Source organism: Carcharodon carcharias, chromosome 12 (assembly GCF_017639515.1).
Source record: "Carcharodon carcharias isolate sCarCar2 chromosome 12, sCarCar2.pri, whole genome shotgun sequence".
Classification (NCBI taxonomy): domain Eukaryota; kingdom Metazoa; phylum Chordata; class Chondrichthyes; order Lamniformes; family Lamnidae; genus Carcharodon; species Carcharodon carcharias.
This window is the reverse complement of record NC_054478.1, coordinates 128,919,647-128,937,056: the sequence shown is the minus strand read 5'-3', so window position 1 is coordinate 128,937,056 and position 17,410 is coordinate 128,919,647. Positions and strand designations below refer to the sequence as shown.

General features: G+C 43.7%; 1 protein-coding gene across 1 annotated transcript in view; it reads left to right on the top strand.

Annotated features, from left to right (window-relative positions):
- Positions 1-11,767: 11,767 nt before the first annotated feature.
- The window catches only part of ikzf2 (IKAROS family zinc finger 2), a 141,983-nt gene continuing 136,340 nt past the window's right edge, over positions 11,768-17,410 (top strand). The window contains exon 1 of the mRNA XM_041200987.1: positions 11,768-11,900. Within this exon, the coding sequence (XP_041056921.1) occupies positions 11,844-11,900 (57 nt within the window). The 5' untranslated portion in view covers positions 11,768-11,843. The remainder of the gene's footprint in view (positions 11,901-17,410) is intronic.

Below are 17,410 nucleotides of genomic sequence, written 5' to 3'. Positions count from 1 at the left end.
TCCAGCTCTGAAAATTGAATATGGAGCTAGCAGCTCAAAAGGAGAGAGAGACCAGACAGCTGCAAGAGAAAATCTCTCTCTACCCAGTAGCTCGTGCTATCTCCCTAGCCCAGAACCACTCTCTGAGGCCTCAAGGATGCTAGATTCATTCCCAAATTTGAAGAGTGATGTGGAGTCATTTTTGCCACTTTTGAGAAGGTAGCAAGACAGCTAAAATGGCCATCAGATATCTGGAACTTGTCTATTCAATGGCAGCTGTCAGGGAGAAGCCAAGAAGTCTACTTCATGCTGACTCCTGATGTGTCCATAATTATGAGCAGACCAAGGCTGCCATCCTAAATGCATATGAGTTAGTCTCAGAGGCATATCACCAGCAATTCCAGAACGGTCGCAAAAAACCCACACAAACCTCCCTTGAGTTCAAACGGCTGAAGCAAATCACGTTTGATCCATGGGTAAGGTCCCTAAAGATCCCATGCAGCTATGAGGGATTGCAGGAATTGATATTATTTGAGGAATTTAAAAACTGCTTACCCTTCAGCCAGAGGACGCACTTGGAACAGTAGAGAATCCCTACAGCCTGGGATGCAGCAATTACAGCAGACAGCTACGACCTCACCCATAGGCCTGGAAATTCAGGCAGACCCAAACCATTCCTATTAGCATTGGGAAGATAAGCAGGGCGACCTAGATAGGAAAGGCCCCCACCCAGAAAACACAAAGGAGGGTGCAAGAAGCCCTCCTGCAAGCCGAAAGGAGAACACTCGGAAACCAGTGTGTTCCCATTATAATAAAATAAGCCATTCCAGACTTGAGTGCTGGAGATTGTAAGGAATATCTGTAGGTCTAATAGGGCTCCATATGAGCAGTCTCCCAAAGGACACCCAAATGGGTAGTGCAGTAGAGCAGGCAGAGACTCTTACTACAAAAACCTACCCCTTGGAGGGCATAGCACTATGTGTATCTCAGCCGGACAAACTCAAAGAGCTTCTGGAGTTTTGTCCTTTTGAGAACAGTGTGCCCCTACCCACCCGAAGATGCGAGCAAGTCCATTGTACTGCTCCGGGACACAGGAGCCACTCAGTCCTTAATGTTGGAAGGAAACCTGAACCTACGCACCACCGCACCACCACCACCACACACACACACACCCACCCCCCACCCGCCAATTCCTTCCTGAAGGCCAAAGCCCTGATCAGTGGAGTAGGAGGTGAATCTGTGTTTGCACCACTCTATATGGTCCACCTAGAGTGTGACATTATTTCAGGCCCTGTCACTGGAAGAATTGTCCCTGAAATACCATTAGCAGGAATCAATTTCCCCCTCGGAAATAAAAGCAAAGAACTGCGGATGCTGGAAATCCAAAACAAAAACAAAAACAAAAACAAAAATACCTGGAAAAACTCAGCAGGTCTGGCAGCATCGTTGGAGAGGAGAACAGTTGACGTTTTGAGTCCTCATGACCCTTCAACAAGGGTCATGAGGACTCAAAACGTCAACTGTTCTCCTCTCCACCGATGCTGCCTGACCTGCTGAGTTTTTCCAGGTATTTTTGTTTTTGTCCCCCTCGGAAATGATGTGGCTGGCAGCAAAGTGCTAGCCAGCAAAGTAAAAGAGGCCAGCATCAGCCAACAGAAATCTGCAGGAATGCAGAAGGCTGGGGATTGTTTTGAGGCCGCAAAGGGTTTCATAAAACCCATAACCATTGAGCAAGAGCTGCTTGAATGTAACATAACCAAAAGCCAGGCCAGTAAATTTAAAAGAGGTCTAGGAAGGGCCAACAGAATCCAAAATAGACTCACAGGTCTGAATTTTTCCCACTTCGGGCAGGCACGGCAGGAGCGGGGCGGTCGCGGAGTTGACCACTGCCCGCGATCGGCTCCATGCCGTCATTTTGCGCAGGGGGGCCAATTAAGGCCCAGCCAGCGTAAGACACAAGCGGTAGCACTCATGTGTCTCAGAGAGATCGAAGCGCTTTTGAAATAAATAAATGGGAAAAAATTTTAACGTGTCCCCTCATGTGACTGTAGATGGGGCATGTTTTTGTATTTCAGAAATCTTTTTCATTCATAAAAGCTTTAGGAAACCTCACTCGTGGATTGATAAAGTTGGACAGGCAGCGTAAAGTTGACCTTAATTACTTCCTTAATGGCCTTAATAAACCTTTCAAATATCAGCTGGCATGCAGCTGACTCGGGCCAGCCGACTGAAAAATCCTGGTCATGGAATATCCCAGAATTAAACAGAGACCAGAGAAGTCCCAGAGCAGGAAAAGAGGTAGTGAGGGAGATGCCCTTGTAGTCAAAGAACCTTAAGGAAGGCAAGATATTAAACCAGGAAAGGAAAAGTTTAAGGAATTGCCTGAAGTATGGCTGACAGAAATCTTCTTTCCAAATTTAAAGAGGGACTAAGGGAGTCCCCAAACAGATGAGCCGATAGGGGGTGAGATGCCTCACCTGGTTAAAAGCCACAAGAGAGTATAGGTGGAGCTACACCTCCACTTGAGGGCAGAATTGTTCCAGGGGACATGGAACAAGTTAGGAGAGTGCCCACTCCTAAGCCAAAGGCCCGGGCTAGGAAACCGATGATTGGTTTAGCCAACACCTTTATGGCGAATTTAAGTGGGGACCAGGAATGTACCCAGATTGGCCAAGCAAAAGATTGAGGGTGATGCCTCACTTAGTTGAAAAGCCACAGGGAGGTACAGTGACAGCTGACCATCCATCAGAGGGCAGTAGTGTTCCAAAGACATGGAGCCTCCCTCCCAACTGACCAGTAGAGACTAACTAACCAGATTGGATCCCATACCCACCTTAATGTAGATTCACAAGGTAATCTAACAGGGTTGTCTACTGCAATTAAAATGATCCATAACAATGCCCCAGGCGACAGCTCTGGTATGGATGCAGGTGAGGCCTCAGTCTTCCTATCATCTGGGCTCAGAAAGGCTGGCCCAAATTCAGGAGCAGATTGCCCACCTATTGCCAAGCCATACCTTAGCACCATAGTAACAGAAACACCATGGTGCTACTTCCCAAGCCAGACATTAAACCAGAATCCCCAAAAGAGGCCAAAGTCCCATTAAAATGCCCCAAGCGCCTGACAATCAGCTTAACCACAGTCCCTGGGTTTGAACAACTGAACTCACAGATTACCAAGGTAGACAGGGAGGAGCTAAGCTGGACCACAGCAGCTCAGCCCTATGATCACAGGACCTGGCACTCACAGGGTGAGACATCCAGCATTCTCTTACAGATAATCTCAAGCAGCTAGACCATTACTCACCCCCGGTGTGCAAACCACCCTGTGAAACCCCCAGAACCTTTAGAGGGCACATAATCTGGAGTTGGACAGGCAGAGTTCTGAAACCAATGGCTTTGCTTATGCCTGATTCCCAACAAAGGAAAATTCAGAAATCCAAACCTGACGAGACTTTTCGTAAAGACAAATCTGAATCTTCCCATATCACCTAGTCATTCCACATCCCAGGACAGAACAATGTCCTTGCTAATGCACTAACCCAGATTTAAATGTAAAAAAAATGCAACGGGGAACTGCCATTGCCCCTGCTAGCTATGTGTTTGACATGCCAGTATAAATGAGAGAATGAATGCACACTTCTTTACCTCCTGTTCTTTCATAAAAAATGCAAAAGAATTCATTTCATATCTCCGAGGCCACAAAGACTGTGAGGGGCTAAGAGCTCACACTGTAATTTTTTATAAAATATATATAGCTATCTGCATGGCTATTTCTAAAATTTTAAAAACTGAACAAAGATCCTTAAAATGGCTGAAACTGTGTATCTGTGGCCCCAGAACAAAAGAAGCCATTTTGCACTTTCAGAAATCTCATATCTCGTTATCTCTGAGGAGCTACAAATGATCAGCTGGGGACTACACAGGGCAAATTCAGAGACAGCTTTACAAAGGTCATCTGCATTTAATAATCCAGGCTGGCCAACAGGAGTTTGCTCATCTGCTAAGACAAAAGGCCCTGCAAGCTTCTTTCCAATTCTTAATGGTTGAGACATTTAACAATCTCAAGGACTCAGACGAGGGATACATGTTCTTTGTCAAAGAGAGTATGGAGAAATTTTGGCTTTTGGAAGCAGTAATATTGCCTTGCTGAACTGCAAAGCTCAGTTTGCTGTTTAACATCTGGCTTGCAGGCCACACCAAAGGATCTCTGGCCCAGGTTGGACACCTGGCCCCATCTGCCCTTTTTCTACTGGAAATCTGTATAATTGCCTACAAAATTGATTTAACACCACAGGAAAAGTAAATTATCCAGCCCACGACCTCCATGAATCAATACCTAATTGGAACTTAATTCTGGGCTCTGGAACACACGTGAAATAATATTTATTTTCTCTGTGGTCTCTGAACTGTAAATTTTTTTTCTCTATCCTTCTTTTTACTAACTGAATACAAGGGGGCATTACAAATCCTCTTTCACGTTTTGAGTGTGTGCAAATAAAGTAACCCTTTGAGTTCATCCTACCTCAAGTTTGCTGTGAGGTTATTAATAGAAAATAAACCGAGGGGTTGGGAAATATGCTTATGCTTGTAAAGAGGGAAACAAATCAAAACACCTTTCTGTTTACAGACAGGTAGTAAGAGGAGAAATTATTGCTGTTTAAATTAATTCTCCACCTAACCCCCCATCCATAACAATCTCCAGCTAGATAGTTTTCAGCTAAGGCACTGTACCTTTTAGCGAAATGCCCCTCAAGATTTGATTTCTTGTTGTTAACAAATTTCTCAGTGCAAATGAGACGCACAGGAGGCCAGCCAAATTTGGAATGAATGCGAATGAATCAGTCCATTCATCTTGAACTTCTTGATTTTCCTTTTCAATTCTTTTCTTTCCAGCCATTTCCAAAGCAGCCTGAAAAAGAAGGCCAGAGTAAGTTTGTTCCTTCAATGATTTACCTGCCTGCCTGCACATCATGTATATGCTCACCAACACAGCCTCAACAGAAACCCAAAGTGAGTGTGCTCTTTTATTGATTAATGCGTTTTCCTGCATGTACGCATAGCATCAAGACCATTGAGAGCATTTCTGTTACAATTGACCAATCTGTGCCCTATTTGTTGTACATTCACTCAATCGCAGAGCACTAACCCTTTAATATCGATCAAACAGATTCCTAATATGGTGACCAATCAGAATGCACCATTTTGGGTAAGCTTTTTGAACAGACCTTTCAGGGCCAGAGTGAATGCTATGTTTTATTTTCCTAATGTGCCTGCCTACGCACAACATGTGTGATTGGATGGCAGGTGATAGCCATTTTTCCTGGTAAAGCATTAATCAGACAAGAATTTTTAGATCTAATTTTTTAATATATATTTCTGCATTGGATGCACATTGGAGGATCAATTTTTTGAAACATCATTGTAGTCAATATTTGAAAGATGCATTTGTATGGGAGCCGCTCGGGAGCCACAGGTTGCCAACACCTGACCTAGGCAATTGAAAGCACAGCTACCAACAGTAGAGTGATTAAAATTGGGGATGTGCCTGAGGCCAGAATTGGAGGGATGTAGATATTGAAGGGTTATCGGGCAAGAGGAAGTTACAGAGAGAGGGATGGGCCAGGGCATGGAGGAATATGAAAACAAGGAGGAGAATTTAAAAATTGAGAAATTGTGGACTACAAGCCAATGTAGGCAAGGGAACATAGGGATGATGGGTGAGCAAGTCTTGGTATAAGTTGGGATACAAATAACAGAGTTTTGGATGTGCTCAACTTTATGGAGGATGGAAGATGGGAAGCCAGCCAGAACAGCATTGAAACAGTCAATCTAGAGTTATAAAAAAGAGTTTCAGCAGCAAATGAATTGACCCAAGGGCTGAGGCGGGGCAGAGTCAGCCAACATTATGGAGATAGAAGCAAAAAACTGCAGCTGCTGGAAATCCAAAACAAAAATAAAAATACTTGGAAAAACTCAGCAGGTCTGACAGCATCTGCGGTGAGGACCACAGTTAACGTTTCAAGTCCGTGTGACTCTTCAACAGAATTAAGGAAAAATAGAAAAGAGGTGAAATATAAGCTGGTTTAAGGGTGGGGCAGGTAGAGCAGTCTTTGTCCTTTTGTCTATGACATCTTTTGGCTATCTCCACCTATCACTGGCCCTCTATCCAGCTCTACCTGTCCCAACCCCCACCCCCACACCTTAAACCAGCTTATTTTTCACCTCTTTTCTATTTTTCCTTAGTTCTGTTGAAGAGTCATACGGACTCGAAACGTTAACTGTTCTCCTCTCCGCAGATGCTGTCAGACCTGCTGAGTTTTTCCAGGTATTTTTATTTTTATTATGGAGGTAGAAGTAGGTGGCCTTGGCAATGAAGCAAGTATGGGGACAATACAACAACAAGTTTGTGAAGTGTCTGGTTTAGCTTCAGATAGTTGCCAGAGATATGTATGGAATTGGTAGATAAGGAACAGAATTTGCTGTGGATACTGAAGGCAATGGTTTGGTTTTCCAAATATTTAGTTGGAGGAACTTTCTGCTTAACCAGTACTGAATATTGAACAAATGGTATGGCAAATTAGAGAAAGTGGAAGGATCGAGTGAGACGGAAGTGAGGAGGAGCTGGATTTTGGCAGTGTACATATGGAACCTAACATAGTGTTTTTGAAGATGTTGCAAAGGGTACCATGTAGATGAGAAACGGGGAGGTGGGAAGGATAGATCTTTGGGGTTTCCATTGGTAACAATGGGGGAGTGGGAAGAGAAGCCATAGCAACTGATTAACTGGCTATAACTGAATAGATAAAAATGGAACCAGATCAGGGCAGTCGCATCCAACTGGATGACAGAGGAGGATGTTGCGGTCAACCGTGTCAAAGGCTGCAGACATGTCAAGAAGTAAGTTGGGATCCTTTACCAAGGTCACACTCATTTAGGTTGGAATTTGTGACTTTAAAAAGTATTATTTTGATACTGTTACAAGAGTGGAAACCTTGTTGGAGGGATTCAAACATGAAATTCCAGGAATGATGGACAGGCATTTGACAGCATGCTCAAGAACTTTGGAGAGAAAGTGATGTTGGAGATGGAGTAATAGTTCACACAAAAAGAGGGCTCAAACATAATGTTTTTGAGGTGAGGGGTGATGATGGTTGATTTGAAGGGGAAGATGAACTGTACCTGTTAATGATATCAACTAACATGGGGCCAGGAATATGAGTTGGATAGTTGGGCAGTTTGGTGGGAATAGGTCAAGGGAGCATATGGTGGGCCTCATGGGCAAGATAAGTTCAAAAAGGGCATAAAGTGAAAAGGTAGAAAAGCTAGAGTAAGATGTGAAAGATATGGCTAGAGAAACTGCTAGTAACCCAAACAGCTTATCAGAAGTGCATGCACTTTATTCTTTAAGTAGCTAGCAGACCATTTTCATGAAGACCACTTATAAGAGAAGAACTATTTTCCATTGTGATGAAAATAACTCACTTATATTTTCCCAAGCATGTGAAAGGTAAAGCTGACCATTTAGAGTTAAAACCAAACCTCCTTCAAATAGTCAACTCAGAAGGTAGGGAAATATTTTAGCCCATAATACAGTAGAAACTACTGACTTCTGATGAAAGGTCAGCAACCTAAAGATTTAACTCTGTTTCTCTATCAATGGATGCTATCAGACCTGCTGAGTATTTCCAACATTTTCTGTTTTTATTTCAAATTTCCACCATCTGCAATATTTTGTTTTTGTAAGCTATTGACTTCACTTTGCCCCCAGTTAAAACATACTGGAAGTTGCAATTAGCTCATGCTATACCTAACCAAAATACACTTTGATGCTAATATCCAGGAAAGAGGGTGGTGAGTTAATATCATCTTGCAAATATTCACTACATATACTAGAACCTAAATTTGCCAAAATAACCTAAATGCAAAAAAATTATACAATTGAATATGTTCTTTGACCAATATCAATTTGCAATAAATATCAAAGAGCCTCACAGTGGACTTGCAACAGTCTATCTTAATTAAGTGTAAATGAAGGTAACATTGTTTAACAGCAAACAAATTCGTCTCGTAATTACTTTGCTAAAGTGTTGAAATTTTACTATAATATGCTAGCACTATTAACATTTCATATTAATAAAGATAATGTGAGCTAAAAATGGTCCAGCAGGAGAGAACATAAGCTGAGAAGTGGTATTATGCACAATACGAAATGTAAGCGTCGACCAAAAACTTGCGCAACGATGCAATGCCAACTAGGTAATGGAATAAATAGTTTAAAACGGGTTTGAGGAGGCACCGAGTTGTTATAATTTCACAAAAATATCCATACAAAACCACAAAAGATAAATGCAAAGCTACAAGAATGCTGGTGTTCCATTATTGCATAATTGGAAAGTACAGTTACCTGTAGAGTAGCCCTGGTGGTTTTGGTTAAGTGTGGTGCAGTAATGGAAATCCATATACCGCAAAAATGAACGAGTGAGAAATTCGTCTTCTCTCACTGGAGATTAGTAACGGCCCCATCCAACTTCAAACATTAACATATCGGAAACTTCTACAGCTAGATAAAATCGAACGTGACTTGCTATACTGATGTTGGTTTTTACCTCACATTTCAACGTTGAAGTTGTCCTATTTAAATTCCTCACAATGCGCTAGATACTTTTCCGCTGAGGTATTTGGGAGGAGCAGTAGAATGGGGAATAAGTACCCTTTAATAGCATTGATTCTATTTTGAATGCAAAGTAGATCGAAGCTGAAAATATTACACAGGGACATTCATTTAGTGGCATTTTAATGTTTTAACTCCAGTTAAATAAGTTACCGTTATCAAGAGTGTCAGTAGAAAAAATGCCTTGGAAACATTAGCAGAATTAATCTAAAGAAAATGAAGCAAAGGTACACGAACGTAATTTTGAAAATAGATCACGTTTGGTTCCTGTGCACATGTATAAGAAATGTTCAGAAAATATCACTGCAGTTTTTTTTGTTTATGCGACCGGTGTCGATCTGTTTACCAGCTTACTACTCTACTAAAGTCCTCACGTTGATCTGACGAAGTGAATGCTAATATTTCATTAAACTATCATTAGAATGTTAATCACAAAATATAATGGTGTAAGTTTAGAAAACAAGCCAGGTATCTTCAGTAATCTGAGATTTACATCACAAATCTATCGAAGAGAATTAATTGCAGATAGTATGGTAAGACTGTTAGAAAAATGTTTGATGTTAATTTTTCGATCATTCCTTGAACACTAAGGTTGTGGGGATTTGTAAAATTGTTGCTTTAGAATTAACAGCAAGCAAGTAAACAACTGACTACTATATTCCAGTCATCCATTCCTTTTTCACGATTTTACGTTAATCCGTGGAAAGGATATTACATAATCCGAATTTTTGGTAAATCAAAGTTTTTAATACTAGTTCACCGTCTCGGATCTGTAAGGCATATTTGGGGAAAATGCTTGGGTTCGGACCATCACACGCATTAGCTTCTCGATGACTACAATTAGCGGAAACGACAGCTTTGTTTCAGATAAAAGCAAAATACTGCGGATGCTGGAAATCTGAAACAAAAACAAAAATTGCTGGAAAAACTCAACAGGTCTGACAGCATCAGTGGAGAGGAAGACAGAGTTAACGTTTCGACTCCGTATGACTCTTCATCAGAACTAAAGAGGAATAGAAATGTGGTGAAATATAACTTGTTTTTTTTGGGGGGGGGAGGTGAGAACAGGTGGAGCTGGATAGAGGGCCATCTCCACCCGTCCCACCCCTCTTAAACAGCTTATATTTCACATTTCTTTTCCTCTTTAGTTCTGATGAAGAGTCATACCGACTCGAAACGTTAACTCTGTCTTCCTCTCCACAGATGCTGTCAGACCTGTTGAGTTTTTCCAGCAAGCTTTGTTTCAGAGTTGGGTTTACTTAGCTGAAATGTCACTTTTGCCTTTTGAAATGCTGCTTAAAATAGCTTTGACTCTTAGGTTCGCCAACTATTGATTCTCTATTAATTCGTTAGTTCGTGAAAACTATTTCAGTGGCATAGCCCATTTTAAAATTATAATGTACAGACCTATTAAATAACTAACCACGTGAATTATAAAATACGTTGGAAATTAAAACTATAGCAAAAACTTAATTTAGTCAATACTGTCACTAAACATCACTAATGCACTAATACAAAGCAATATAACGCGGATACTGGAAATCTGAAATAAAAACAGGAACTTTTAGAAATACTCGGCAGGTCTAGGAGCATCTCTGGAGAGGGGAACATAGTTAACAATCGGGTCTGTGACCTTTCATCATTTGCACCAAGTCTGTTATTTGGTTGGAGCTTAATTGTATTAATTCACCTGAAATCTATTTGAATGGACTGTTGTATTTTGGTTCCATACTACTAGCTACAAAACTTGATAGATGGTATTGCTGCCATTTGGACACATTCTCATTGTTAATAATAACTTGCATTTATGTAGCACCTTTAATGTAGTAAAACGTACCAAAGCACTTTCCTAAGAGTAGTCAGACTTAAGTTGACATCCAGCCAAAAGACATTAGGTCAGGTGACTAAGAGCTTGCTCTAATTGGTAGGTTGTGAGAAGTTTCTTAGGTGAGGAGAAAGAGGTGGAGAAGGGAAGAGGAATTCCAGAGTTTAGGGTCTAGATGATTAAAGGCCAGCCACCAATGGAGGGGTGAAGTAAGTGGAGATGCATAAGAGGCCAGCGTTGGCTGAAGGCAGAGTTCTCAGAGGTTTCATGGGAGGTTCAAGGCCAGGAAGGATTTTGAACACTAAAATGAAAATTTTAAAATCCAAGCGTTGCCACACCGGGAACCAATGTATATCAGTGAACACAGGTAATGTGAGAACGGAACTTGGTACGAGTTAGGATAATTTATCATTAACAGATCTCAAGAAATTCAAAGTGTTCAAGTTGTACACACTGCTCCCAAAAAGTGGAAAGACTACTCTTGTGCCTCTAAACATTCCTTGGATGGTGATCTCAAGCTTGCTTTTTAAAAGTCTATAAACTTTGGGTTTTGGTACTCTGAGCTTTCTGTTCTACATAAACTTACAAAAACGCTCTCGTGGATTTTTCTAATATTAGTCTGTGTTTTGAAACCATTGTTTTTTGTTTGAACCTTAAAACTTACGTAACCCTGAACACTTAATTTTTCCTTCCTTATACTTTCTCCTAAAGCTTAGCCATACCTAATCATTATTTGATTTATCTCCTTCACTTTCATCCTTTAATATTGGCAGTATCCTGAATTATTAACTTTGACCCTTCAATTAGGTCGATACAAAGGGAGAGTGCCACAATAGGTTTTTAAAGGTATGATTAGAATCTGCACGCTTCTGGCACATGAATCACAGCCCGGTCCTAATGGAAGCATTATCCTTCTTTACATGTTCGCCTTCTGCACCTGCACGCTACTCGCTACCAAAGCCTTGTTGCTATTGGACAATATTGCAATGATTGATTCGGCATAATATTTTGTAATTTTGGGTTCCAAGTTAGCAAACTATATAACTAAGACAAGGGTTTATTTCTGTTGTACCAAAATTAGCAAACCTCGCATTGAAAAGCGTAATTGCAACTGAAATTACGATCTGCAGCAAGTGTAACCTCACACTTGGACATTGCAGTTCCTGGGGGAAATTGTAATGGAGTGGTGCGGTACGGAATCCAGGAGCTAGCGTACGATCTCTGGCCGTTTGTATCCAGGAAACGGGCCCGCTCCTTCAGGAGTGAGCCGATCCTGACAGCGGCCTCCACCCGGGGAGGCGCCGCCTGGCATTGCGATGCAGTTGGCTACTGGAAGTGTTGAAAGGGCAGCCGCCATCGCAGTAGGATGTGGCGTACAGGAGTGCGCTACCAGCTCACCGGGGGAGAGAAGCACATTCTGCAGGTAAATCCCTCACCCTAGCACCGAGGCGAGGCCAAGTCAGTCCACTTCAAGCCTGCATTCCCTCAGAAAGAACAACGTATTCTGCTTTTCGATTAATGTCCTTTCTTCCTTTGTGTTTTCGCAAGCAGGAGCGACTCAGGCAATGGCCTCTATTATAGAATCTCAGCACCAGGCTGCGACCTCTTTAGGCTTCCCAACCAGATAAATATTTTATAAGGATCAAGACCTGGGTCACGTTAAGCCAAATTCTCGGAATATAGTGGTTGCTTTAGACCTCAGAAGTTTTGTCAATCACTTCATTGATCCTATTTGAAGCACAATCACAAACGAAAAGGCTTTGTATATTACAAAACGAAGATAATTGGTCAGAAATGAGGGCGTGTTACCTTATTCAATAGATAGGATGGCAGGGAAAATATAGCCATGGGTGCTGGCAAGAATTTCTTCCTTACTCAACATGTTGGGATGTAATTTATTGGATTTAATCAATAGCAGTACTCCTGAAATGATATCCGATTTCCATGTAGGAACCGTAGAATTTCACAACACAGAAGGAATCCACTCGGCCCATCGTTGTAACTGCACAGCTCTCAGAAAGAACTATCCACGCCGTCCTATTCCATATGCTCCTCTATTTTTTTATTTCAGATATCAAACGTACGATGGATTCTATTCCCGCCACTGTTCCTGGTGGGAACATTCCATGTCCTAAAACCTCTCAATTCATATCAATAGTGCTGATTGATGGAAATATGAAATATAGAAGAAAAGTAAGAGTACTTAAACATATAGTCAGAAAATTTTATGTCCTTTTCATAAATAGGAAAGTATATGCTAAGTTGAATTCTAAATGACAATGGAGGAACATAGGGAAATTAGCCTCTAAATAAATATTTCATAAAGTATAAAACTGCAAGCATAGGTATCAGATACAGCTGAAGTTAACTAAAACCACAATTGAATGCCAAAAAGGCATTGGGAGAAACAACTGATCAGGTGGCATTCCCTTGGTAAAGTTTTATAAGTTCTGAGAGGCCAGAAAAGCCACATAGGTCATTTGAAATATTTAGCATGGTGGTTAGGATTGAGGACTAGGATATGGCTGAAATGCTAAATACATATTTTGTACCCATTTTCACTACTGAAGATGATACAGTGGTAAATACAAATGCTTGAGATATTGACTTAAATGTAAGTGCATAAATGGCCTTAGTTTGGTTTAAGTCACAAAAGATTGATCAGGTTGGTAGCCCTGATTACATTAAACCTCAAATGCTGGAGAAAATCAGAGAGGTCCTATGCGAGCCATTAAGCTAGTTGACTAATAGTTCTTTGAGATCTGGACTAGCTCATGATCTCAATTTTTTTTATTTGTTCAAGTGATGTCAGAATGGAAGCATACTTCAAAGTCAGGACTGCGTATGACTTGAAGAGGAACTTGCAGTCAATGGTGTTTCCATGCACATGCTTGACAATAGAGGTTGAAGAAGTCTTGGTGAATTGTTGCAGTGCATTTTATAGATGACGGACACTGCAGCCATGGTGTGCCAGTGGTTGGGAGTGAATTTGTAAAGCGTGGATGGGGTGCCAATCAAGTAGGCTGCTTTGTCCTTGAAGGTGTTGAGCTTCTTGATTGTTGCTGGAGCTGCACCCATCCAGGCAAGTGGAGAGTATTCCATCACACTCCTGTCCTGTGCCTTATAGATTTTGGAAAGGAGGTGAATTAATCGTCATAGAATATTTACCTTCTGACCCGCTCTTGCAGCCATAATATTTATGTGGCTGGTGCAATTAAGTTACTGGTAAAGTGTGAACCCCTGACCCCTGCCCTCCCAGGATATTGATTGTGGGGGATTTAGTGATGGGAATTCCATTGAACGTCAACAGGAGGTGATTAGACTCTTTCTCATTGGATATAGTCATTTCTCACCTCTTGTGTGTCGTGCATGTTACTTGCCACTTATCAGCCCAAGCCTGAATGTTGTCCAGGTCTTGTTGCATATGTGTATGTTGCATATGACTGTTGGTCCTATGGAAAGTGCACCGGCGAATTGACAATGGAAAGTAGGGAGACATGGACGAATTAAACAGGTATTTTACTTCGGTCTTCACTATAGAGACCACAGTAACATTCCAGAAATAACTGTAACACAGGAAGTGGAAGGGAGGGAGGAACTCGGGAAAATTACAATCACCAGGGAAGTAGTATTGAGCAAATTGTTGGGGCTGCGAGCTGACAAACCCCCAGGTTTGGATGGATTTCACCCTAAGGTAATGAAAGAAGTGGCTCGTGAGATAATCATGCATCGGTTTTAATTTTCCAAAATTCCCTAGATTTGGGGAAGGTTCCCTTAGACTGGAAAATAGCAAATATTTAAATATTTATTCAAAAAGGGAGGGAGACAGAAAGGAAACTGCAGGCCGTTTAGATTAACATCTGTTAGGGAAAATAGAAGGTATTATTAAAGATGTTATGGCAGGGCACTTAGGAATATTCAAGGCAGAGTCAACACAGTTTTGTAAAATGGAAATCATGGGCAGAATTTTCTGGATGGCGAGGGGGTGTGGAGTGGGTGGGGACCCGATCACCACTTGTGATTGGGGCAGTGCCGCCGTTTTACGCAGGCGGGCCATTTAAGGCCCAGCCAGCGTGCTTCACGACTTTCGTGCATAGCGGGAGTGGGTGGGTTGCAGCAGGTGTGCTCAGCCCACCGGGTCCAATAGCAACCTGGTGGCCTGTATAAAGGAAGGCCTGGCAGCCTTGGAAAGGTCGCTCACATTGGTTGGGCGAAGGGCTCTGCAGAGAGGCAATCGAGGTTATTGAAGTCTGGAGACTAGGCCATCGGGGCAGGCCAGGCTGGAGGGTAGGGCAGGGGGCCAGTGTGCCCCTCATTTTTCCAATGACTGCCTTGCTGCCCTCCTCGAGGAGGTGACAGCATGGTGAGAGATGCTGGTTCCCCAGGACGGGAGGAGGAGGCCCCCCCACATGACAAAACGTGCCTGGGAGGAGGTGGCGGAGGAGCTGAGCTTCTGTGACATGCAGCGCATCTGGGTCTAGTGTCGCAAGCACTTCAGCGATTTGTTGCACTCTGGACGGGTGAGGACAATGTTGGCATTGGTCACTTAACCCAGCAGGTTGGCTTTCCCCGCCTGCTGCCTCCCCCCCAGCCCCAAGTCTGAGTGTAGTGACTGCATTGAATCATTGACAGCATGTGTCTTTTGCTGGGTGGGCCAGCAGATATTGCCCTGCCGAGGTCAGACTGAGAGGTTGGTGAAGAGATGGGTTCTGCGCCTGCAGCATGTGGTACACTGAGACCCACATGACTGTTTTGGGGGAAACCTGGAGGGGCTGCACCAAGTCACTGTGCTTGAACTGCAGGACATGTCCAAGTCAGGGTGATGACATGCTGGGAGGGGAACTTCAAGGTGGTGTAACAACAAGCTATCTGTCCTATGCTGTCCACGTGCTTGCACCTCCTTGCTATGGAAGAATATACCATGTGGTGCCTAATGTGATGTAGGGGAGATGGGGGTTGGGGAACAGGCCTAGCACCTTTGTGTGAGTGTTTGGCAGCAGCGGGGTGAGAAGGCACTGGAGCCCTGATGTGTCCCGCTCTGGGTGGGGTGAGCCATGCGCAAAGAGAGTCCATGTACAATTTGCCCAAATCAATGCTCTTCTCTCATTTTCAGGAGAAGAATGCTCATAATGCTGCAGAGTGTGTGAGGACTGGTGGCAGCCAGGTGCAGTTAGCCATTTTCAGCCAGTTTGAGCAGGGGGCCCTGGATTTGGAGAGGTGCCATGCACCCAGGTCCACTGGTGTCGGTGAGGCTGGGGTGCCACGGCCAGGTATGTATGCTCAGCAGTGAGATCAGCATTGTTCTCCCAACAGCCATAGCAGTGCTGAATGTTAAGTCATTTAATTTTGCAACGTGGTCTGACCATTGCTTACGGAAGGATGAGCGCATAATGATCCGGGGGATATGGATGCACTTTGTTATTGTCTCCACATTAACAATGTCCTTGTCCTTCCTTTCAGCATCTGTGGAGCAGGGCTGGATGGAGGAACAGCAGAGGACCCCTCTCACACCTGAGGGTCCTGAAGTCTCACCAACATCACACCATCTCTGCCAGGCAGGCACCAGTGCAGATATTAGCACCTAGGTGGGAGTTAGAACATCGGCTAGTGTCCTGGGGTACAGCGGTGAGGGCACTTCACAGTCGCTGGAGGAGCTAGCAGAGACAGAGTATGCCCATGGCGCCAGCAGTCAGAGGACTGCAGGGGATCAGCCACATGTTCAGTCGGTGCCTGATGATGTGCCTCTGGAGTCACCTGCAACGCAGCAGGTGCATGAAATGCGGCCGGGTGTGCGGGAGCATCTGGGGAGATACATGCTATGCTTGGCATAGTCTCTGTGATAGGGGTCTACGTGGACGTTCGCCGAAACAATGAGCCGCATGTCTGAGTGCCATGCGTCCTCCATAGAGAGAGTGGTGACTCTCATGGAGAGGGCTTCCTGGGGATGCGCTCTGACCAGCAAACCCTCATTGGTATTGACCTCAGCTGGTCAGTGCCAGTGTGGGAGATGGTGTGGGCACCAAGTTTCCCATCCATGGTGCGCAGGGAGCTCCTTGGCGACTTCATGTCGGCACAGCAGTTGCCTGTTGTGTTTACGGGCACTTGTCAGGGCGCTCCGGTTGAGGGTGGCAGCTCCTCCGCCCCTCTCCCAGTGACTGTAGCATCCGGTGATGCTGCAACGACTGGAGAAATGCCTGCTGTGGAACTGGCAGATCCCTCCCAGGCGGGGCCAGCACAAGCTCCACTGGCCAGAGGAAGACTGCCAAGGTCATCGAGGCCAACAGGACAGCAGAGACAGCCGGCTGTCTTAGATGCCACTCCCAGCAATGGGGCAGCACCAAGACGTAGCACCCAGAAATGTAAACATAAGGCACACCTAGGGTTTATCACTGGTGCTTTTGTGTTGGCCCAAGATGAGGTCTTTATGATTTGCTTTGAATTGAAACATCCTTGTCATTTTGATTCACTAAGTTTCTTTGCCTGTGATATTAAATTCAGACATGCGACCATGACTGAATGTGCCTCTTTTCTTCTGCATGTGTATGGTTTCCAGAAATGTTAGGAGTGCTTTGTGGAACATTTAGCTTTATTAACAAGGCCCTTAGTTACTGTCCCTAACCTGGAAGATATGGCACTTAGGTACCAAGTATGGACCCTCTAGCCCAGGCTTGTCCTGGAGGTCCATCAGTGGTGTGCTAGCTGAAGGTTCATTGGATTAAAGCCTCCCGGGTGTCCCTACCTCCCTGCAATATGCCCGGGCCAGTGTCTACCCCCTCATCATTTCCCTGTGCATGCTCATCCTCAGACTCATTGCTGGACTCATAGTGTGCAGCTGCAGCCACTGCGTCGACGAATTCATCGTCCACTGAGCCTTCCCTTTCCAGCAAAAGATTATGGAGAGCCCAGCATGCAACTATTATCACCGACACACGA